Source organism: Eptatretus burgeri, chromosome 3 (assembly GCF_056783735.1).
Source record: "Eptatretus burgeri isolate ZD-2024b chromosome 3, Ebu_testis_v1, whole genome shotgun sequence".
Taxonomy (NCBI): Eukaryota; Metazoa; Chordata; class Myxini; order Myxiniformes; family Myxinidae; genus Eptatretus; species Eptatretus burgeri.
The window spans coordinates 104489551-104515641 of record NC_140963.1 but is presented as its reverse complement, the minus strand read 5'-3'; the positions used below and the strand labels follow the sequence as shown (position 1 = coordinate 104515641).

At 43.7% G+C, this 26091-nt stretch overlaps 1 protein-coding gene across 3 annotated transcripts in view; it reads left to right on the top strand.

The window, feature by feature from the left end:
* Positions 1-26091, top strand: part of LOC147030575 (receptor tyrosine-protein kinase erbB-4-like) — a 154509-nt gene that overhangs the window by 114040 nt on the left and 14378 nt on the right. For all 3 annotated transcript variants that reach the window (XM_085874784.1, XM_085874783.1, XM_085874785.1), the window contains exons 15-20: positions 3736-3893; positions 5252-5302; positions 23065-23200; positions 23331-23450; positions 25105-25203; positions 25651-25836. In XM_085874784.1, coding sequence (XP_085730910.1) covers positions 3736-3893; positions 5252-5302; positions 23065-23200; positions 23331-23450; positions 25105-25203; positions 25651-25836 — 750 coding nt within the window. The remainder of the gene's footprint in view (positions 1-3735; positions 3894-5251; positions 5303-23064; positions 23201-23330; positions 23451-25104; positions 25204-25650; positions 25837-26091) is intronic.

Below are 26091 nucleotides of genomic sequence, written 5' to 3'. Positions count from 1 at the left end.
AGAAGAATACAGAGAAGGGATAGGAATGAAACCACCACATTTGCAGTTATCTATTAGATTTTATTTCAATTAAAGGCAAGCAGACGACCTACATTAAAAGGTGGAATCATTGGCTTAATGTTGTAGTCAAAGGATCCTTTATTAGTCAAAAGGTCCTGCTCTGATGTTGTTCTTACTGTGACATGTGCATGCAGAGCAGGAATCATTCCTGTATGTATCCATAAATGTGTTAATGCTATGTCTGATGTTTGTTGCACTTGAGCTCCTTGAAGCCAGTCTATACACATGACAACATATGCATATCTATACAAACAAGAAAAATAGAAATCAGAGATTGCAGACCCTCGCCAGGACATGTTTTGTGTGGTGTGTTGTGTACCGATGTGTTACGTAATGAATAAGAGGCATAATTAGAACTACCACTTTATAACTGCTGGCAGTGATGACCAGATACCAAGACATCCCGCTTTGACACAACCCCACTTTGATTGGACACCTGACCCTGACCATGACGTTTTTCATTATTATTCAATTTAATTGAGGATGGGATTAAAATAAACTCAATTCAAATCAAATGGAAGACCAAATAGGTACAGTACTGCATTGGAGTCATCAGAAGGAACCCCAACAAGCAAAAAGCAAAGATGAAGACATCAGGAGGAACCTGGATAGTATTCGTATTTCAGCTTCAACTCCTCTACCCTCAACCCAATCCAAACACAGCCAATTGAGCCTTTTTCAAACAAACAAACAAAAAAATAAAAAAATCACCCAGATCAAAAAAAAGAAGAAGAAAATTCTGGCTGCCAGACCATGTGTCTGATAAAGTTGGAATTTAAAACATGCATTCGCCATCACTACTAGATCATAATTGTGAAGTTTCATGTAGGTTGGTTTAGTGATTCCAAAGAAAACATTATTTAATATTTTTATTCAATATGGCTGCCAAACCAGGTGACCTATAAATTATTCCAGAACAGACATATCTGGACCCATGCCTTGGGGAACATTTGTGTGAAATTTCCCCTCGATCTGTCCAGCCGTTCTGGAGAAGAAGATTTTTTTTTATAGGTTTTAGGGTAAATCCAATATGGCTGCTGAACAATGTAACCTATGTCATATGTGTGAACCTTTTGTTCCTCATGGATAGGCGGTCATACGTATGAAGTTTCACCTCGATCTGTTCAGCCACTTCACAGTAGATGATTTTTAAAGGTTTTTGTTTTTTTTAATTTAAAACAATATGGCTGCCAAATCACATGACTGATGACATCAATTTTTTTCTGTAGAACATTTTATCCCTAGATGACCCTCAAATATTTTCATACTAATCAGATGTTGCATTATACATATGCAATCATGATGTCATAAAGAAGGCACCTATGACATCATTAAAAAAAATCACACTTTTTCTCCATGAGTATTTGCTGTGTGCCAAGTTTCAAATTTTTCCTTGGTGTGGTTTCAGAGATATAGGGGTCCAAAGTTTTTCAGTTTTTTTCAATATGGCTGCCACACCCCATGACCTATGATGTCATAATTATGACTAAATCATTCTAAAGGAGTCGACACACTAATGGTGAAAATTTAGCCTCAATCCGACAAGCAGTTGTGGAGAAAAACACTAAAATTCTGTGCGGACAAACAGATGGGCAGACAGACAGACAAACAAACGGACCCAAATGCAATACCCTCTCCTTTGGCGAGGGTAATAAATGTGTGTGTGTGTGTCTTCTCCATAACTCCAAACCCATGAAACCTCGCAGCCTGAAACTTTGCAAGAATACTAAGGGAAGTCCAAGAAAGTTCATAAGTGAAAATTGGGTGTTTGGGTTGATTAAAACACCGTTTTTGAAGATAATTAACACCTTTATTTAATTGTATCCTTTATCAGGTACATCCTCGGCCACCTCGCTAGCATCTTAAAGTGTCCTCGGTTACCTCGCTGTGGACTTAATTCACCATTTTGTTCGGCCTGCTCAACAATACCTTGAGTTGGAACACGCCGCAACAATTTCTGAACAATAATGTTTTTTTTGTCACGTTCCTCACTCATATTATCGAATGCCTGTTGATCATAGCTACAAATTGCTGGGTACATTGCAGTGCTTAGAAATGCCTAGAGACGCCTGTGTTTGTGGCTTTATTTCATTTCTGCACATGCCATAACCTCGAGAATCTCTTAAACTAAGCTGAATTACAAAATGTAAGCTCCGGAATTGAACTTAGCAGCAGCTCCGACTCCTATAAAAGTGTTAATTTGTCCAATTCGGACATATTTGACATTTTGGGTGTCTCCGGGAGGTATGTGTTTAATATGATGGTTCAGTGATTGCTATCGCTTGCCAAGTCAGCCCTTCCTTATCAACCATTTAATTTGAGTACTTGCTTGAGTGCTTAAGCCACTTGCTGAGTGCCCTTCAGTCGATAGTGGTACAGTTCGTGTCCTGATCGGGATGTACAGTCGGCAGTTGCTTCAATGAAGAGGTACATGTGGGTACATTGGTTATTTTGTATGACTCGGTGTTTCAAAGCAAAGTAGTTTGTAACTTTGCGAGTTTCAAAGCAAAATCGATTTGATAACATCCAATTTCCAAGCCGTTTGCTGTATTATAACGTGTTTTCTAAATTACCTAGTCAAATCCACCCATCACATGATGATTGACTACACATCTCTGAAAGATCAATAATGCAACATTGTTTTTTTTTTAATTTGTTCATTGAAATTCCCCCAAATAAGGGTGGAAGCTACTCAAAGTTTATGGGTTGTATACAGTACATAGCATAGTCGGTAATCACACTCATTCCAATCAGCCCATTCCTGAAAAATTTCCACTATCAGCAAAGCACTAATGTGTGTGCGTGTGTGTTTGTGGTTGCTAATAAAGCATAACATATTCTCTCTGCTAACTCCCTGACTCCCATATCTCTCTCTCTCTCTCTCTCTCTCTCTCTCTCTCTCTCTCTCTCTCTCTCTCTCTCTCTCTCTCTCTCTCTCTCTGTCTCTCTGTCTCTCTGTCTCTCTGTCTCTCTGTCTCTCTGTCTCTCTGTCTCTCTGTCTCTCTGTCTCTCTGTCTCTCTGTCTCTCTGTCTCTCTGTCTCTCTGTTTCTGGATATATCTGGATGGTGTTTATCTCCACACGTGTCTGGGTGGTGTTTGTCTTCGGGCAGTGTTTATCTCCGAATGTGTCCTGGTGGTGTTTGTCTCCAGATGGTATTTATCTCTGGACGTGTCCTGGCGGTGTTTGTCTATGGGTGCTATTTATAGTATGACCAGTAGAAAATGGATTTTAGGCATTCCTTTGTTTCCATCTTCACTGTTATTCTGTGCAGAATCATTTCAATGAGGCAGTATGAATTGTAATAAACGCTCCACTGCACGTCTGCCTTCCCTTTCTCTCAACTCACGCTGCCTTCCCTTCCCTTCCACCCCTTCTCGCTCCCCCACCCTTCCTCGCTCCCCCTCCCTTTCTTTTCCCCTCCACCTCCCCACTCTCCCCCTTCTCGCTCTCCCCCACCCCGCTCTCTATCCACCTTCTTTCTCCCCCTTTTACTATTCCTGTCAGTGAAGCGATGGGTGGTATTTGCTCATATATAATTAAAGGTTCCGTTTATAGCCTTATAGACGAGTACAAATTACAAATGCTTATTAATGTGGGCTCATAATCTTAACTATGTGAGCTGTTTTTCGTTTAGTCTTTTCTCATTGACATGTCCATGGATCCCTTTTGTCAGGGTGCTGATGCTTGCTTTCAATGCCGGCATTTCAAAGATGGGCGACAGTGCGTGGAGAAATGTTTGTCAAGCCTACAAGGCAAGCATGGAGATATTGTGTACAAATTCTATGATGAAGAGCACCGCTGTCTTCCATGCCATCCAAACTGCACACATGGGTACGCTCATTATCATGACCCTACAACTCGCTCTTATGACTTCGTTGCCGAAGCTAGATATAATATTATAAACATCGTGTCTTTATTGCATTGTCATTTTATTGCTACTCACAGAGGATTTGCATCAATATATTGGGGTGTCAATTGTTCACATGCTCTTTTTACTTGTTTCTTTGTACCATGAACAGGAAACCAAATGGAGGGTGTGGGGGAAGGGGATAATAATCCATCATTTGACCAAATTGATCACAGTGAGGGGGTTTGTGAAGTCTGCTGGGGTAACCTCTTGATATATTCAACTATTACTTAGAGTTGTTCAACAGCGTGTTTTATTACTATTACTTCCACTAAAATTCAACTATTACTAAAAGGAGAAGTGTGTGTGTGTGTGTGTGTGTGTGTGTGTGTGTGTGTGTGTGTGTGTGTGTGTGTGTGTGTGTGTGTGTGTGTGTGTGTGTGTGTGTGTGTGTGTGTGTGTGTGTGTGTGTGTGTGTGTGTCATGCTTCATTCTAAAGGCTTCCTACTGTTGCAGAATAAAAAATGTTACCATTGCAAAGCTAATAATCAATTTACTTGGTTGGGAAGCTAATTATCGATTTACTTGGAATAAAAATTATTCTCCATCTAGTCATCAAAATGCATGTTTTAAAAGCTCGTCTTTCCGGGATTGAAGAAGACGAAGCCTGAATGGGAGTTTGATGCAGCAGTTGCATTGGAAACATTTATTCTACGACAGTAGAAACTCCTTAGAATAACATGGATGGAGTACACAAAATTATATATAGTTGTACTACTTAACAGTGGGTTGACATCTTATGTGGGTGGAGGCATATCCATTGACGTATTCACATCAAATTATATTTTTTAGTTATTATGGTAAGTACAGGTTTCTTGCTTTGTGATCTGTTTCAGCTCAAACAATCAGCACACCGCTAACCGTAAGTATCTAATGGTCATTAGATAGGCTGTCATAGTGGCCTATAGGTCATTCAGAGGTTATAAGATCATTTGTATTTACACGATCCTATTTGTGGGATAACAGGCTCATGTTTTGTTGTGCTTTTTTGGTTTTGATCAGTTAGATCAACACACTGCTTTTCTGATTGTAGTGTTGAGGAGACGGAGTTCAGGGAAGCACATTGTCAGGGTATTGTTGTTGTTTTAGTCTGTTTGGTGTCACAGAGTGCTTGACCCATGATGATGTGCCCCTACTTTCAAATCTTGGCTCCTGCATAGATTTGTGAATTGTCCCCTCGTGCTCATATCCTGCATGTAATATATGTACAAGTTCCTCCATGCACCTTAGATGCTGTAAAAATGAAAAATCAAGCTTATTTCTCAACGTGTCATCCTGCCAGGTGTGATGGGCCTATGCTAGATGACTGCAAGGGGCTAGGTGGAACAAGCAGGTGAGAAATACTTTGTATCTCTTTGCATGTAACCTGCCAGCTATTCTCGTAAACTGTTTGATCTGTGTGTTCTGTAGCATTTGTAAATCAAAACAGTTTTGGAGGTATTGTTGCATCTGAGGCTCACTAATGTGATATGCCTCAGTGCCGGGATCCTTTGTTCCAGGAAACGGCCAAACGGTTTTTATCTTCTGTTGCACTGCATTCAATAAGTTCTCTTTACCGTTTCCCGAGGTCACCCAAATAAGCCGAAATTGACGGCACGCACAGGAGGCAGATGGCTCGTACACGTTTTCTTACCTTTTTAAAGGTTTATTTATAATGAATATGGGGCTAAAGTTGGACAAGACGAGCAGTTCAGAACAAATATGAATCAACAGACACAAAGAAGGGAATGGAGACATGCAAATTTATGTACATGGAAATAATATACAAATAACACCTAACCCACACTAGGTGCCACAGATCACACTTGCACAAACATTTAAAATTGCAGGTGAGGACTTTCCTTTGACTATCCATAGTGTAGATGCAGGACTCCTTGCAGCATGTTTTGAAAACCAGCGGCGACGTAAGTCAACGACGATGAGCACCTCGGGATCTCCACCCTGGACCAACCATCATGACTCTGTCCTTTCAGATGTGATTCCTTTCCACACAAGTTCTCCTAGTCTCCGGGATCTCTGGTGTGTCCATTTTCTCAGGCCCTCCTCATCCTTTTCTGTACTCTGGGAGCTCTCTCAAACCGCTCCTTCTTTGTTCTTGTCTGCCTTCCCTCTCCCTCTCTGGGCAGTCATCCTGCTTGCTGGATGGGCACGACCCCCAAATAAAACAAAAGTCAATCTTTATCTTATGTATTGTAGTGATGTTGCAGATTTCCAAGCAGATGCAAAATGACCTCGTGCAAATGACAGGGTGAAAATAGCAGAGAGAGGATGTGCAAGAGCAGCAGAGCAGGTTTTTAGGACGAGTTAGCTGATGCCATCCGGTCCAGTAGCAAAGTCAGAGTTGAGGGTTGAAAGAACCTTCACCACCTCCTCACATGCAAAAGACATATAGTCCAGGAGCAGTTGGGTATGTTACCGAGTTACCGACATGTTACCGACAGCAGTTACCGAGAGTGAGCGGTTGGTGACACAAGATTTGGAAGCAAACACAGAATTGAGGAGTTCAGCCTTCTCATGAGCGGAGTTGGCTGTGGTGCCATTTAAAGAGGGAAGGGATGGAACGAGAGCATACTCAAGACACAGACTTAACAAGGCACCACCAGGTTTTGTAGGAGGGAGACAAGTTTGAAAGTTCATTCTTGAGGTTGGACAGATGTTATTTTCTGGCTCTCCTGAGAGTGGACACACACTTGTTGTGGACTTTTTAGAATGCAATGAGATTTCCTTCTGTCGGATTAGCATTCCAGGAAGAGAATGCAATTGTTTCAGAGCAACTGTCTCACCACATGATTCAGTGTACCATGGGTGGGAAGAAAGTTAGGATAATTGAAGACGAGATAGGGCGAATCTGTGCATGAGAGAGAGCAGGTTTCCGTGGAAGAATTCCAAAGCTGAGTGAACATCAGGGGCAGTATATATAGTAGACAAGTCCTTAAGATAGATGGCTGCTTGCAGTCCCTGCCAAACTGCTTGAGTGAAATTCCAGATTCGCCGATGTTGAGGCAGCTCTCTGAGAATAGCCAGAGAGATGTAAATTCTCACAAGCATGTGATCAGATGAACCAATTGGAGCATAGGAAGAGCAGGAGACATTTGCAGGAAAGTTAATCATCGCCATGTTCAGAAGGGAGGATTTGCTATTGGGAGAAATCCGGATTGGAAAGTTCACAGATAGAGTCAGAGTTCAAAGGGGCACCCTCCATATATCGGTTAAAACACATCAGTACGTAAAGTTATTTGCACCTTGAAAACGAAAACCCATAACATAATGTGCATGTGGGTGATTAACTTGTTAAAAAAATTGGCACCTCTTTATATGAACTTTTCTGGAGATGACTTGGTTCCATGCCTGGTGTTGGCTTAACAGTAAAGGTGGTGGGCTTGGGATCCGATGATCCTGAGTTCAAATACCACTCGGCTGTTGAATTAATACCAGGTGGGGTTGACTCTGCCTATCATCCTTCTGAGGTCGGCAAAATGAGTGCCAGCTTGCTGGTATCCTGTGTTGGAGCGGTGACCTTTCCAGGTTTGTACTCAATAGCCAAGGAGACTGCTTCGGCAGCACCAACACTCTGCACAGAGTACGGTCCCAATGGATGGATGGATGGAATTGGTTCCTCCTAAGAACACAAGGGTAGTACAGCATGCACACGAGATTTTTTGAATGTGCCTTATTTTCTATCGTTTGGCATTTTCCACAAGCCATGGAATGTCCCTTCTTTTCTATTGTTTGCCACATGGCACATACCACATAAAGGGACCTTTTCTATGCCCCTGACATTTTGCTCAAGTATGAGATCAAGAGTTCCACAAATATAGGGTAGACTTTGAAAAGGCCCAATCTTTAAAATATTCTGATAGACCATGGGATGACCTCGTTTTTCTTTCAGTTTTGTTCACTATACCTCAGCAGTATTATAATTTGACATAAAATGAAATATTATTACATTTAAGAGTCAAATCCGATTCTTTTTTTGGTAATTACTCTAAAATGTACAACTTTTGTGACAATAACAAAGACATTAGTTTGAGATGCATCACGACATCATCGCGTATTTCATTGCTTTCATTGTAAATAACCACGTGAACACTGATTAGCCAATCAGGTATAACAATACTACTCACCGCCTGCAAGAATCACGTCAACAAGCCTTGCACAGCATGTGCGCATCCACCATCATGGAGTGTTGCAAGCATGTTTCTGGCTGGACAAAGTTAAATGTGTCATCCTTTTCCCTGAACACTTGGATCACATTTAGACAGTGCATTGAAAGATGGAAGGGTCTAAGTGGGGATTTTGCAGCTAGAGCAACTGAAGCTTGGTCCAAATTCGATTTTGAAATGAATCAAATATTGAGTTACAGACTGAGACTCGGTCACAGCCTTGTCGGCTACCACTGCAGATGCTCCCAGCTCTTTACCGACATCACTAAATTGAATAAAGCAGAGCAACTGCATGCAGCAAAAGCATCCTCCAGTCTCATGGAAGGTTATTTACTTATTTATTTTATTTTTATTAGTATGACAGCCTTGGCCCACTTCCGTTAATACTTTAAAGTTTCAACACATGGTGGAACTATCGTGAAATGTCCTAAAGCAAATCTCATGCATCATATAGAATCTCATGTCATGCCAGACCCATAAATGACATCAACAGCATCCTAGCAGATAGCATTTGAATCATCTAATGGTATGGTCAGGATTCAGCAACTGAAGGTCAATCGCGTTACATCAACATTTGTGCAAAATTCCTCCTGACTGAGCTGACAAAGTGGAAGAAGTTCCTCAACCAACCTTGGACCAAACAAAGAAGAGCTGGTCAAATTCCTGCACACGGCATGGAGTGAGAGGACTGCACCATTTCTAAGTAAAACTACAGTTTTTCTTGCTCGTGGAGAGGAAGGCCACCCCTTTGTCAGCCATGTTTAAAAAAAAAAAAAACCAATCCTGGTGGAAGGATACCCACAAGATTCTCCACAGTTGATTTAGGTCAGGTATGGGAGCATGTGCCAGAACAGCGCGTCGCTGCGTCCACTTTCCGCCGGTACTCCAGGGGCCTCCGTCTGGCCATCCCCCAGGCAGATGCCAGGCCCATCCCCATCTCCTTGAGATGATGGTCAACCTGCTGCAACCATGAGGCACGTGGTCGGCCCACTGGCCTCCTCCACTCATGAGACTCCCTCGCTGAGAGAATCTGGTGAGCAGGATCAGCGTCAGGAAAACGAGCCACATGTCCATACAGCCGCAGCTGACGCTCACGGACTATGCAGGTAACAAATCTCATCCGAGTCTCTCTCAGCAACCGCTCGTTGGACACAAAATCCGACCAGCGATACCCAAGGATTCACCGAAGAGACCTGGTACCAAAGGAATTAAGTCTCCGTCTCAGATCCTTGGTCAAAGTCCAAGTCTCGCACCCATAGAGCAAGACTGGAAGTACCAAGGACCTGAAGACTCGGACTTTCGTCCTCCCGCACAGGTACCGGCAGCGCCCACCCCATGATCCAGTGAATCCATGACTCCCCAGGCCCGACCCAGACGTCTATTGACCTCCGGCTCACAACCTGCGGAGACATGAATATCACTGCCAAGGTAAGTGAATCTATCCACGACCTCAACATCCTCACCACAAACAGACACAGACAGGACAGCAGCATCCAAGATGTCACCGAAAGCCTGGATCTTTGTTTTGACCCAAGAAATCCGTAATCCCAACGGCTCCGACTCCTCATTCAGCACCTCGAGGGCCCCAAGAGGATGTCTAAAGTCTCCGCAAAGATGACTGCATCATCTGCAAAATCAAGGTCCGAGATCTTGACATTGCCAAACGATGCACCGCAGCAGTCTCTCCGACATCCTCCCAAAAATCCAGTCCATACAAGTGCTGAAAAGTGTGGGGGGCAAGTACACATCCCTGACGAACTCCAGTAACAACTGGAAATAAGTCAGAGGCGGTACCACCACACTTCACAGCACTCTCCAGTACCAGAGTAGAGTTCAGACATCAGATCGATCAGTTTCGGTGGCCCCCCACGAAGACCAAGAATCCTCCAGAGGACATCCCGATTCACTGAATCGACTGCTTTACAGAGATCAACATAGGCTGCAAGCAGCCCATGCCGAAACTCTCGTCTCCGTTCAGTGAGGACACGAAGAGCAAGGATACGGTCAATCGTTGACCTCTTTGGTGTAAAGCCTGACTGCTCTGGACGCTGGTGCTCAAGCAGATGGTGGCGAACCCTATCGAGAATTATCCGAGCAAAGACCTTGCCCGGCACTGAGAGCAGCGTCACCCCTTGGTAGTTGTTGCAGTCTTGGCGATCACCCTTCCCTTTCCAGAGAGGACAACAAGGCCCCTCTTCCAGTAAGTTGGGATGATGCCTGTGTTCCAGGCAGAGCACAAAACTGCATGCAACGGCTGAGTGCAGCATTTCCACCAGCCTTGAGAAGTTCAGCATGGATGCCACAGATCCCTGCAGCTTTGCCCCGTTTCAACTGGTTCACCGCAGCCCGAGTTTCCACAAGCGATGGTGGACCACAGTTGATTCGAGGTCAGCAACAGGGATTGTAACACCTTGACGTCCAACTCGACAGCTGGGGGATCAGCCTGGTACAACCGCTCAAAGTAACCGGCCCAGCGGGCCTTCACTTCAGACTCCTCTGTCAAGAGCCTACCACTCTCTGCTCGAACTGCAGTGCTCCGAGGGATGGGCTTGGATGAGACATGTGCGCGAATTCCCCTGTAAGCGGGACGAGAATCACCTGTCCACAGGTGATGCTCTACCCCCTCACAGATTCCTCGCACATAGGCCTCCTTGTCCACCCTCAGTGCACGTACAGTTTTACGCCTCAGCTCCCTGAACAGCTCAGCTCTGCCATTCAGCCTGGCCCTGCGACTCTGGTCAATGGTATCCAGTGTCCCTTGAGAGACAAAATTCTTCTTTGCCCTGCGGTGAACTCCAAGGCATCCACCGGCAACATCAAGGACGGTGGTCTTGAAGGTGCTCCACAACTCTTCAGGACCCCCAAAGCACCCAGACCCCCAAGTGTCCACTCAGCCTGTTCGCAAACTCCTCAGCTACTCTCTCATCCCTGAGCTTGGCAACATCCAGCCTAGGCTGGGATGGTACCATTCTCCCAGGATTTAAGGTGCAGCTTTAGAGTTGCTACAACAAGCCTGTGGTCAGTATTGAGGAACTGAGCACTCCGGTAGACCCTGCAGTTCTGGATCATCCTCCAACGACCGTCAATGAGGACATGGTCAATCTCCTTTGCCACACCGCCAGCGTTGGAATACCAAGTCCAGCGATGAGCTTGCGGGCGCTGAAACCATGAACCAGCCACCCTAAGTCCATGACTTCTTGCAAAGTCAAGGAACTTAGTGCTATTCTGGTTCATAGTTCCTGACCCATGGGGACCAACACACACCTCATAACCATCCCTATCAGTTCCAGTCGATGCATTGAAATCCCCCAAGACTAGAAGTGTATCTCGTCTGGGGCACTGATCAACCACAGACTCGAGTGTGGGCGTGAATGCATCCTTCACGGTGAGATCACTCGCCTCAGTCGGAGCATAAATAGAGACCAGGGAAATGACACCTAAGGAGTGACGAATCCTTAATCTCATAATACGCTCGTTGACCGGTGTTACCTCAATTATCATTGGGGTCAGCTTATTAGACACAGCTACAGCAACTCCTTGGGTATGGTAACCATCAGAGCGACCAGACCAATAGTAGGTGTAACCACCCACCATTATCTCGCCGCAATCCGGTCTCCGAACCTCAGAGAGCTGCAATCCCGATGTCCAAACGCTTGAGCTCAGATGATAACAGAGACAGGTGATCATCCTCTCTTAGGGATAGGACATTCCAGGCACCCACCCGAAGGGACCGCCTCAGGTTAACCCAAGGAGACCGCCGTCTGGTGGACGACACCTCAGCACCACTCCGACACACTCTCCCGCAATCTGACCCAGGGATGTTGCCCGTGGCTTCCCTCTATCAAAGATTGGGGTCCCGAAAACTTTGCCCCAATCCCATCATCCGGTGAGCTGCCCTGCGAAGAAGCTGCACAGGAGGTACTCCCACGGAGTGGGTTTTCAGATTTTTTTGCGTTTTTGCGTTTTGCGGAATGAAGCGTTTTACGGTGGCTGGAGTGCAAATCCTGCCACCAACCTCCTAATAAGAAGTAACCCAACTGCAGGAGGGCGTCCGCAGACACAGTTGGGCACTAGATATGGATGGCCGTTGGCTCACAAGGAGCTCCTCCGCCCTTTGACAGGTTTTGTTTTTAATCCTGCTGGGTGTCCATATCCAAACACCCTCCTCACCAGAAAACCTGGTGGGGGAGACGGTTTAGTCGCCGACAACCCGACCATGGAACAGGTTAGTACAGGTTTACATGGTACCTGTAGCAGGTCACAGATCGAACCTGACCTGACAAAAACCTAACAGTTGATCGAACTAAACAGATCGAACCTAACAGTTGATTTGCAGCTCAACAAATTACAAACTTGCAGCTCAAGAGCCCTGACACTTATGTATTCATAATTGCTAGTGCTTTGTGTCAGGAGGTGTCAAAAAACAGCTGATATTTACTTTCAGATGGGACAAACGATGAAAAGGATAGTAGAGGTGACCAAAATTGCTAATGTCCTGGGTCCGCACAGAAGGAGTGCTCTCCTTGGACTGAATTCAGGTCATCAAGGTCCTTCTATGGAAAAGAGAAAGTCAAAGTGTGGACGGTCATGGAAGAAGAGCAACTACAGCTTTGCATGCCAAATTTCAACTCATTCCATCCAGTGGTTTCGAAATAGCCAGAAGTCACACACACACACACACACACACACACACACACACACACACACACACACACACACACACACACACACACACACACACACACACACACACACACACACACACACACACACACACACACACACACACACACACACACACACACACACACACACACACACACACACCAGGGACAGGATTTATAGTCCAGCTGAAGCGCAATCGGGCTACAAACTCACGATTATTTTCTTTGTGGACAGCCAGCTAATCGACTCCTCTTATAGATGAGTGCTCTATGATGCAGTGCCCCCCCCTTCTGACACTCACCAAAATTATGGTTTTGTCCGTTGCGACCTGAGTAACAATACGCTGTCTTTCCACTCTCAAATCAAAATAATACAATCGTAAATCATATTATATTGTAATATTGTATTTACATCGTGATTTGATGGAGTAAACGTTGCATTTTCATTTAGAGATTTTTACATCCAAAGAATTGGTGTTCTTGCATTTTTTCAGTCATTTAATTTTATTCCGTAAAGCTGAGAATTAATTGCTTATTTGTCACAGATGTAGAATGAACATTTTTTTTTTAAACGTACAGAAATATTTTCATGGTCAAAGTTACAGTCTCTTCTTGGCATGGTGTCCACAGAGAGGTCGCACAACCTTTGTGGAATGGCCTGGTTGGATTAGTTGTAAACCTCAGCCACAACTTGCTCAGAATATAAATAACCTTGATGTCTTCTTATTCAAAGGACTGATTGGATGTTTCTCAGTTCTTTCCCTCAAACACAAGCAGACACCAAGCAGCCTTGACAGGAGCGATGTTTGGTGCTGAAGCAAAAATCCTTCCGGCCAATCCATTAGACACAGAGGAATGAAATCCCATTATTCTGTCCTCCTTACAACATGAGGATATTTACTACTGCAGCATTATGGGAATTTTATAGCAGAATCCTCTTTTAGTGTTATTGTCACTATCTTTACATATAACGAGCAGTTATATTACTGCAGTAAATGTTTATCAAAATATCAGTGCTCTTTACTCATGGTAAAGTTGCCATTAACTGTTGGGCCAAATCTTTTGACAAGGTAAGCTGTGTGACCTCATCGTTGATGAGGTAAGCTACCAACGGCTACAGCCGGAACGGTTTCCATGGAGGCCACACCACAGCTTTACGTTTGACACTAAGCTCGAGCCTGTTTGAACACGGGCCCATGTTTCCCATCAGCAATGCTGCTGTTAAGTGGGAGTGACCAACATGCAGTTTTGATGCACCAGACAGTTTTTCTTTGGGCAACTGCGCTTCTTGCATCGGCTGCTTTATGGCAGTCATAGAATGCACGTATTAAGATGCAACCAAACAGGCAGCAGAGTAACGGCATGTACTTTGTTCTTCATTGTCATGTAGAGCACGAGCTAGAAAAAGCTGTTCACACTCAGCTAACACTGAACGAAGTTAACAATCAACTGAGCAAGTTAACACTGAATGAGGTTTTTGAAGATGTAGTTTTGTTTTTGGACCTTTTTGACCATGATAAAAGATTATATAATCCATCATCATCATAATAACGATAATTAAAAAAAACAAAAATTAGCCCCCCTCCTCGACCGGGAGTGGGGAGGGGAGCTTTCCCTTGCTGATCGCCCCCTTGGCCCACGTTCCGATGATGGCCATATTCTTTTTTGGGACCACCATATGACCTTGACCTTCAATATTTTGGGATAGAGTGTAAATTAAGAAAATGTGTCTCCATCTATAATCTATTCATAAACACAACCACATTAAAATCGGAGGAAAATTCAACTTGTGATCAAAAAGGTGTTTTTTGATAATTAATTCAATATCTGAAAAAAGTCGGTCAAGATCACCAATCATATATCGGGTTCACAACTTCAGTGCATATCTACTCTGATGCAAAAACATCTTGGAAGGCCAAGCGGTCTTTGAGATTCTGCTTTGGCAAAAATTAACGATGTGTATATATATATATATATATATGTATATTTGTGTCCAAACTGGTCCAACACATGGAGCATGTCTTTCAATCCAGACAAATCTCACACTCTCACTATGTTTCTTCGAAAGGACCGTTTAGAAACCCCCCCATCCACTTTCTCAACAATCCTCTGGAAGAAGTCTTTTCTTTCAAGCTTCTGGGTCTCACTATCTGCCATGACCTTTCCTGGGAAAGTCACATTTCCAACCTCGCCTCAAAAGCCAGTCGCCGACTGGGAATCCTCCGTCGTGTTAAGTCCTTCCTCGGCCCTCTTGAGCTCCTGACCACTTACAAAGCTTTTGTCCGTAGCCTGATGGAGTACTGCTCTCCCCTCTGGGCTGGTGCTCCTGCCTCCCACCTTTCTCGGCTTCACGCTGTCGAAACCAGGGCATTTAAGATCATCGGCATCTCCCGCAATGAAGCTGAGTCTTTGGGCCTCTCACTCAATCACCGCAGGTTGGTCGGTGGTCTTTCTGTCTTCTACCGACTCCTCTCCAGCCTTGCCCCCCTGCTCTCTCTGCAATTTGTCCCCACCACATTTCCACAGGGCGCTCAAGGTCCGCCAACAACCCCCTTCTGGTAAAACTACCAAAATCACGAATCACTGCTCATCTTCACTCTTTCATTCCTCTTTTTTCCCGCCTTTGGAATAAACTTCCTCACTCTATTCTTTCCCATTCTTCCCTCCAGGCTTTCAAAACAGCTGTTCACCTCCACCTCTTATCTTCCCCCATCCAAATCCTCGATCTTTTCTACCCCCGATAATCCACCCAAGCCCACTTCCTTCAATTCCCCTGCTTTCCTTTCTGAAAGTCCCTGTAATGTCCATCTTCTCTTCGCCATGTTCCCCGTCCCATCCCCATCCCTCTCCCTTCCACAGTTCACCTAATGTGTCTGTTCCCCACAGTTTTGTCCCTTCCACTCCCGCCCCTCTTGTCTCATGCCTCCTTGCTGTGAGTTGTGTGTTAGCTCTCATACGAGCCTCGACCAAGGTATACAAAAAAAAAAAAGTATATTTGTGTATATGTATATACAGTGGGGAGAACAAGTATTTGATACACTGCCGATTTTGCAGGTTTTCCCACTTACAAAGCACGTAGAGATCTGTAATTTTTTTTATCATAGGTACACTTCAACTGTGAAAGACGGAATCTAAAACAAAAATCTTGAAAATCACATTGTATGATTTTCAAATAATTAATTTGCATTTTATTGCATGAAATAAGTATTTGATACATCAGACAAACAGAATTTAAAATTTGGTACAGAAACCTTTGTTTGCAATTACAGAGATCATACCTTTCCTGTAGTTCTTAACCAGGTTTGCACAGACTGCAGCAGGGATTTTGGCCCACTCCTCCATGCAGATCTTCTCCAGATCCTTTAGGTTTCGGGGCTGTCGCTGGGAAACACAGACTTTCAGCTCCCTCCAAAGATTTTCTATTGGCTTCAGCTCTGTAGACTGGCGAGGCCACTCCAGGACCTTGAGATGCTTCTAACGGAGCCACTCCTTAGTTGCTCTGGCTGTGTGTTTCGGGTCGTTGTCATGCTGGAAGACCCAGCCACGCCCCATCTTCAATGCTCTTGTTGAGGGAAGGAGGTTGTTGGAAAAGATCTCGCGATACATGGCCCCATCCATCCTCCCCTCAATACGGTGCAGTCATCCTGTCCCCTTTGCCGAAAAGCATCCCAAAATAATGATGTTTCTACCTCCATGCTTCACGGTTGGGATGGTGTTCTTGGGGTTGTACTCATCCTTCTTCTTCCTCCAAACACGGCGAGTGGAGTTTAAACCAAAAAGCTCTATTTTGGTCTCATCAGACCACAGGACCTTCTCCCATTCCTCCTCTGGATCATCCAGATGGTCATTGGCAAACCTCAGACAGGCCTGGACATGCACTGGCTTGAGCAGAGGGACCTTGCGTGCGCTGCAGGATTTTAATCCATGACGGCGTAGTGTGTTACTGATGGTTAATTTTGATACTGTGGTCCCAGCTCTCTTCAGGTCATTGACCAGGTCCTGCCGTGTCGTTCTGGGCTGATCCTTCACCTTTCTCATGATCATTGAGGCTCCACGAGGTGAGATCTTGCCTGGAGCCCCAGACCGAGGGAGGTTGACTGTTATCTTGAACTTCTTTCATTTTCTAATAATTGCGCCAACAGTTGTTGCCTTCTCACCAAGCTGCTTTCCTATTGTCCTGTCGCCCATCCCAGCCTTTTGCAAGTCTACAATTTTGTCCCTGATGTCCTTCGACAGCTCTCTGGTTTTGCCCATTGTGGAGAGGTTGGAGTCTGATTGATTGAATGTGGACAGCTGTCTTTTATGCAGATAACGAGTTCAAACAGGTGCAGTTAATACAGGTAATGAGTGGAGAATGGGAGGGCTTCTTAAAGACAAAACTAAAAGGTCTGTGAGAGCCGGAATTCTTACTGGTTGGTAGGTGATCAAATACTTATTTCATGCAATAAAATGCAAATCAATTATTTTAAAATCATACAATGTGATTTTCAGGATTTTTGTTTTAGATTCCGTCTTTCACAGTTGAAGTGTACCGATGATAAAAATTACAGACCTCTACGTGCTTTTTAAGTGGGAAAACCTGCAAAATCGGCAGTGTATCAAATACTTGTTCTCCCCACTGTATATACATGTATATTTATATATATATATATATATATATATATATATATATATATATATATATATATATATGTATATATATATATATATATATATATATATGTATATATATATATATATATATATATATATATATATATATATATATATATATATATATATATATATATATATATATATATATATATGTATATATATATATATATATATATATATATATATACACACACACAGGGTGTCCCAAAAAATGTACTCACATCCGTGATAAGTTTGAAACAGATGGAACTGTGCATGACGTCCATAAGGAGCGTTCAGGAAGACCACGGTCATCAACCACCTCCGCAAAGGAAAATCAATTGCTGGAAACCCTCCACCGATCCCCACGGAAATCTGTACGGCAAATGGCTCGTGACACAGGAATCCCAAAATCAAGCGCACATCGCATTTTGAAGCGAATTAATTGGAAAAGTTACATTCAAAAATTAATCCATTGGTCCGAGTTATCGGCTGTGTTTGGAACGTGATGGTTGTCAGTTTGAACATCTGTAAACATGCATTTATCCATTTATGCATTTAACCATTAATCTTGTTTCTAAGTCAATAAACAACACATTTATTATCATTTAAAGAGTGAGTACATTTTTTTGGGACATCCTGTATGTATATGTATATACATATGTGTGTGTATGTATATAAAATGTGTACGATGCTGTGTATGATGCTGTGTAACCAAGCTGTGCACGATATGTATGTATATAAAAATGAACGATGTATATTGTGTATGTATGTATGTATATATATATATACATATATAAAAAAGACATTTTTTTCAGAGTGCCATATGACCTTGACCTTTAACCCAGAGGGATATGATATAAAATATAAATGTAGCATAAATGCAGCTTGTTGTAGGCTAAAACTAGGCTAAAACCTAAATGGTGGGTTAGTACTCCTCAGGGTGTAAGACCTTGTGCCTTTAACCCAGAGGGGCATGATGTAAATTTAATGTGAATGTGCCTTGCACGAGGCTATCTCGAGAGGGGAGATTCGTTCTGATCAACCAAACCTTAGTCAGGTTAGAGAGAGAAGTGTAAAAATGTTTATAATTCTGTGATAACCTTCAAATTAAGTGAAGGTTAAAAAAATTATGCCAACCCCGCATACTTTGTATTCCCATTATTGATGCAAAATTTAATTCTGAAAGTCCAAGCTGGCTCCGAGATAAAGCTCGGAAATTGGGATTGCAGGAAAAAAGAATGCTTATTGCTGAAATTAGTGGAGTAGATCGTTTACTTTTGGTTGGAAGTGCCTTCTTCATCTTAAAAAAAAAAATTACATATATATATATATATTTTGTATAAGATTGAGGCGGTTGGGATAACACATTTTTCAAGAAGAAGAAGGCGCTTCAAACCAAAAGTAAAAACGAGATCGGCTCCGCTAATTTGACCAAAAAATCGAGAGCAGACCCGGTCTCAGGGCAATGTTTCGCCGGCTTCACAGCTGGCTTCATCAGGAACAATCTATCCTGGGCCTTGGCATGTGTCCGGTTTTTATTTCGATACGACTGCTCAATTCCGGTCATGTAATAGTGCTCGAGGTCAAATGGAGGAGTGCTTTTATTAAAAAAAAATTTTTTTTTAATTTTTATAATTTTATTTTGCAAAAGCAAATGTCAAATCACATCATTGAAGAGGTGTTCTGCTCTTTTTTGGTTTTATTTACACGTGATCTGGTGTTGTATGTTTGTGGGTGAGCACGTGTGTGTGCTTGATTTTGTGTTTGTGTTTCCGGGGCAGGAACACGGCTGGTTTCATGTCCGGGTTGGGCATGATGAGGTGTTGGTTGTGCGAGTGTTGAGGGTCTCGTTGGGTGTTGTGCACATGTGGATGTGGTGTTTGGGATATATATATATATATATATATATATATATATATATATATATATATATATATATACATATACATATATATATATACACATACATATACATACACATATATGTGTATATATACATATTGTTGCGAATTCGCGCCCGCCGGTGTGTGAACGGCCACGTAACTCGAATCGCGGCACGTCGCCCACCGGACGGACAATTCTGTCGTGACCCTCTCGGACCAACGCCGGGAGTGAGTCACGGGTGGGCCTTTCGACCTCACCACAGTCGTGCCAAAGTTGTTCGCCAAACTTGACCTACCTAAGTACCCACGCGGACGGTAAACCGGGCGATTGTACCTCGCCACAGGTCGACTCCGGACACGAGCCGCTTGGGCGGCCTGTTCCGTACTATCAGGATAACCGAGCGGTGTTATCGTCGACCTGGACGGTTCAGATTAATTACCGGGATGTTGCACCCACTACAAACCCCTTACGTGAAGCAGGATGGAGAGTCAATTAAAAGGAAGGAGATGAAGCGAAACGGGCACAGTTCAACATGCAAGCACTTTATTACGCGACACACGGAAAGCACGTATATACAGCCATACACGAAAAGCAAATGTAATACAACCGACTAACGCGTACACACGGCAACACTTACACAGTTTTACTTCACAGACGGTGCCAACACACATTTACACAAAAGCAAAAGAAAGAAGCCACCCTCACAGACAAGGAGGCAGACAGGCCCGTTGGCCAAATGTGTGCGGGACCTTGAGGAGCGGCGAGGTCCACGAGACCGGGGAGGTCTTACCCATGTCCTCGTGACGCGTTGGCGGGCAAGCCGCAAAGTGTGCGATCCGGGCCCCTGGCATGCTTGTTGGCACCACGTTTGGGGTGGGGGAGGAACGGGGCCCCCTTTTGCACTATCTCAGCGTGGGGGGGGAGGGGAAATTGTTGATGCCCTGGGGGAGGGGAGTAGCTGGCTTGGGTCCCGCGACGAGACGAGCGATCCCCCACACCGCAGCCTCGTCGCCGACCGCCGTCCTCCTGCCTCGGACCCGAACTCCCTTGCCTGCAGCTCCACTGCGCGCACTCGACTCGACTCCACCAACGCAACACAACGCTCCTTGTCTCCAAAAGCAACTCTCTACGACACACTCTCCTCCTCGCTCAACACTAGCCCACACTCTCCTCCGACCTCAACTCAAGCGCCCGAGTCGCCTTCCGCTCGCACCTTTATAGCACTCAGGAGGCGCCGATATGCAAATTCCCGGATCAGGACGCGATTGGAGGCGGGCCCACACCGCCCCCCCCCAGTCAGCCATTGGTCGGGCAAAAATGGGTGTGAACCTCCCCTGATCCTAAAATTTGAATAGACGGACCTAGACGGAATTCACCTCCATGCGCCTGGAGGCAGGGCCAAGCCGCCTCGCGCTTGCCCATTGGACAGAGGAGAAGTGGGCGTTAAGCATTCCTGATCCGAATTTTCCCCTCGGAAAGGCCGCCATTCGCGCTCGCATCTCGGTGCGTTTGGCACCAATCGCTGAACGGGCCCGAGACAGCCCGACGTTCAGTGTTCACCGGTGGTGCGGGAATGGCCATAGACGCGATGATGTGGGATGAAGTTGTGAAGGTAAAGGCGAAGGTGGTGGTGTGGCGTTGTTGTAGTGTGGTTGGCGCTGTGGTGGGGATGGCGTGGTTGTTGAGATGCTGTTTGTTTGAAATAAAAGATAGAGAAAGAAAAACGACTAACTCAAAGCGTCGCAGCCCGGATGGATCACATAAATTCCCTCTATACAACGGGTTTGGGCTAACTACACATGTACCTATGGCGATATCTCACCTGAGGGCCCTTTATGGTGTAATGCGAATTTCCACAACCGTAACAATATATACACATATATGTACATATCCATCCATCCATTGGAACCATACTCTGTACAGAGCGTCGGTGCTGCCGAAGCAGTTTCCTTGGCTATCAGGCACAATCCTGCACGGGTTGCCACTCCGACGCAGGACACTCGAATGACTCGGTCATCCCAGCAAGCTGGTCCTCATTTTGCCGACCTCAGAAGGATGGCAGGCTGAGTCAACCCCACCTGGTGAAGTAATTCAGCAGGAAACGAGGCTTGAACTCAGGACTCTTGGATCCCAAGCCGCCACCCTAACCACTGAGCCAACACCAGGCTTATATGCACATATATGTATAATGTATAATGTATATATATATATATATATATATATATATATATATATATATATATATATATATATATATATATATATATATATATATATATATATATATATATATATACACACACAGTATATATCGGATAGAGTAGATTGAAAATAAATAAAAACAGACCACTTTTGATGAGAAAGAGAGACTTGGTGGATTGTGGAGTTGGGGTGGGAGTATGGAGGAGGGGAGGGGTCACAATTTCGCTTTTCTTTTTGGAAATAGAGTCGAGGCTCATGGAATAGCAAGAACACAGAACACACAAGAACTACACTCAGTAGAGCGATCGATACCTTTGCTTGGCTGAACAGTTTACATTTTGTGTCCCACTGATTGGCCGGATCTGCATCCGGGCCTTAAACAAAATCGAATTGGCTTGTTCTTGTCACCTACCCAACTCATCCACCAAGTTTTGTCATAAACCGTCCAAAACTTTTTGAAATACTGTGATATATCGTTTTTGGCCCCATCTCTAAATTATGAAGAATCACTTTAAAAATTAATAACTTCTTGATTACAGGTCCATATCTTCACCAAAATCAAATCGCTTTGTCATTGTCAAACACCCAACATGTCTACCAAGTTTTTTCTGAATCCATCCATAACTTTTTGAAATACCCTGCTCACAGACAAAGAAAGAGACAGACTTATAAACTGGTGAAAACACAATCTCTGTCCACCTTCGGTGGCAAAGATAATCTCGAGAACATAATAGAAACAGGGAAACACAACAGAACGGTAAAGGAACACAAGAGAGGGACACTTGTAGAAAGAATAGGCATGATGAAGAATGAGAGCCAGGGGAGGGCTGAGGGGACACAAGGGGTGAACAAGCTGGATACAAGATCAAACTTAGCAAGAAGAGGAAGGAAAGCCAATGTATGAAATGGAAATGGAAGAAAAAACGAAAAGGAGAGTGAAGGAGAGAGTAAAACACAATAAACTGGAAGGGAATGGGTGTGCTGGGGGAGGGTTAATGAGCATAAAATACATCATGAGTATGAATGGAGGATAACACGAGGAGATGATGAACAGCCATCTTGAAACGCTGGTGGGTAGAATGGGATTGAATAGACTGAGGAAGTTAGTTCAAACAACGCTCATGCACACTTGGAACGATTTATTTTGGCCTCACCAAGCAAGGTGTCACTGAAGGAAGTGCAAATGAACATATTTCACAAAACAAGAACATGTGCTTATTGGACATGAATAATCTCCATTGTTTGGATTGATTCTTAACACTTTTCATTCCCACATCCAATATAACAATTCTGATGAAACAATATTAAAAAAAAAACCGTTGTATGTTATATTTATACTTTTCCATCCAATTTTAAGAAATGAATGTGCAACACTTTTATATGAGAAGCTTGACACTTTCGACTCAAGAGCAGCAGGTGAGGAAGCAGTGACACATGGGTGATGGAGGATATAGGAGGTCATTCGAGTGTTGAATATTGAATGTCCACCATGCCTTTCACATTTCACTTACAACCCTGTCTGATTATCATGTACCTTGTTACAGTCCCACGCCCATCATCGTGGCTGGTGTGGTCGGGATACTCTTTGTGACACTGTTGGCTACGCTCGTCGTGTTGCTGTTCAAGAGGCGAAACAACAAGCGACGAAAGAAGAAACTGCGCAAGTACATTGATCAGGAGGTATGTCATACTACCTGCATCACCTCCGATTGAATAAGTACATCTCCCATCGCCTGTACTACTCCACATTACCACGGCATGTTTCCATAACATTGCATCTTGCACTTACCACTGCCCACTGACGCTTCAGCTGGTCCCACTGACACCGACTGGAGGAGTCCCCAATCAAGCACAGTTGCGCATTCTGAAAGAGACAGAACTTCGCAAAGGGAAAGTGCTCGGAACAGGAGCTTTTGGCACAGTGCACAAGGTAACCTCAGTCCTGCTGTGTATTCCCTTGTTTACCCATATTATCTTTATACTTATTCATGAATCCATGATTTTATATCAAACTTATTCTTCCACAAGCAGACTATCTACAAAAATAAATGAATAATACTCCACCCACCCTGACAACAAGGAGTTTCTTCCCCAAGCTTTCAAGAAGATGGTGGTTGCGAAATAACTAACTGGCTTACCTGACAACGCAAACATATTTCTCCAAAGGGTCTGAGAGGGATCTGATGTAAATTAATTGTTACAATAATGATGGAGGTCAGCATTGTTACTGTGCAACACTTTTAAGCTACTTTCAGCTCAAAGTGTATGGTGAGAGAAGTACCCTGAGAGAAAGTTTTAAACATGAGAATTCATTACTTTACAAGACAATTGGAAGGTCAATTGGTGGAATCTGTGTGATTTCTACAAGTCAACTGCCCATCTTGAGTTTAGCTATTCTGTGCTCAGACAGGATGGTGTTGCGGTTCTGGTGGCCGAACACGTCGTGCATGACACTGAAACTGCTGGAAACAAAACTTTGGCAAAATTTTATTGCTGAGAAACATTTGTTTTATATTACCACTCAGGCTGCTGCCAAAATGCAATATCGGTATCGGAATTACTGCGAATATTTAACTGAAAAATTAGGCCCAACAGTTTGCCAAAAGTAACTTTCTATTGTTGCAGTCTTATTATTTTGTGTGCAGTACATGACTGTGGATAGTAACACTTATGGGGGCAGTTGTGCTGCTAATGCAGTGCCCCCTGTAAGTTCAGGCAGAAGTTTGGAATTAGTTCAGTGTGCCGGCGATAGCTCACTTACTCTTCATGAAGGACACCCTGGGATCTTTATGTCTACCAACTCATGCCAGCAGATGAGACGCTCAATTTAACGTCCATCCGAGGGACGGACACACACCGTGCCTTGTCCTGCCTTTGAAACATAAGGATGACAGTTTTGAGGTGTATCAAGATTTGAACCAAGGCTAGACAGCTCAGCAGCAAGTTTGCATACATCTATGCTATCCTGCCATCCCTTAATGCTGCAATACAGTCTTGATATTGATCCCATGCAAATACACAGATGCCGGTTAATTGTACAATGACCTGGGAGAACACACGATGGAGTGTAATATAATACACACGTCCAATCCGAACCAAACGCAGGATCCAACACCAGCCAACTCGTTCTTGTTCAATTTGCATGGTTTCACACATGCTCAAAACCAGAAATTGTAGCACGCTGCTCAAGCTGAGTTTTCCAACTTGGAAAATAGGATAAATTTCCCTTCGAATCGGTTCGAAAACTTTTCTTCAGCATTCTAGGTCCCCCAGGCACATTCTCTTCAATTTGTTTACCACTATTCCAGCTTCTATAACCCCAACACTCTTTTTGGGCAAAATGGAAGACTACTTGTTGCTGGGCATTCACATGATTGCACAGATTCAACTGATATGCTAAAGACATTGTCGAGTTGACTATCAAATCTTAATTGGTATAAATGGCTTGATTTCACATGCTTGACCTCTGCAGTGTTTGCCAAGTTCTCTTTATCTTTATTTTGGCAATTTAATTTAATAACTAAACCACTAAACATGGATTATAAAAAAAAAAATCTGTAGTTTAAATGTTTATTGCTCTACAGGGCCTGTGGCTCCCAGAAGGTGAAACGTTGAAGATTCCAGTAGCCATCAAGGTGTTGCAGGAAACACCACTGCCACATTCCACCAAGGACATGCTTGAAGTGAGTTCATCCATCTTCCTTATTTTAAAACGTTTTTTTTACTCATTGGAAGAAATTCAGCATTTTCAAAATGCTGTAGTCTCCAAGTCATTCCATTTTGGGGATTGATAATATTAACCTCTCAATCTATCTGCATACCTGATTCAAAAGTAACTTTTGAACATAATGGAGGTTGAGGGTCCCACCATCGATCTATTTCTCTACCTGATTGTGTGACCTTTTAAACACAATTCGGAGGTTGTTGTCCCAACGTTCTGAGGGGTTGAGGGTTTGAAGGGATGAAAGTTTGATGATGAATGGTCCACAGCTGATGATCGTAGTTGACAAGGAATCAGGCAGTCAGTAACCGAAAGGAATTCTTTAGGTCTCTGTCTCTGTCTCTGTCTCTCTCTCTCTCCCCTCTCTCTTTTCACACCCCAATCGATTTATCCCCTGTTGTCCCTCCAGGAAGCATTTGTTATGGCCAGCATTGAACACCAGCACTTGGTAAGACTACTGGGAATCTGCTTGACATCGCCTGTACAGTTGGTCACTCAGCTCATGCCTTATGGCTGCCTACTCACATACGTCCGTGAGCATCGTAACTCTATTGGATCTCAGCCCTTGCTCAACTGGTGTGTGCAAATTGCAAAGGTGAGGCAGAGAAAGAGTTTGCCATTGGTAATCAGTGAATGACCATGAAATTGTTAAAACATTGTATTAAATTGATGTCAAATTGGACAAGTTGGCCCATCGATTTAATATTCCATTCCATTAATTCCGGTGTGTGTGTGTGTGTGTGTGTGTGTGTGTGTGTGTGTGTGTGTGTGTGTGTGTGTGTGTGTGTGTGTGTGTGTGTGTGTGTGTGTGTGTGTGTCCTACTAGTCAGCATCACTGGGTGTGATTCGT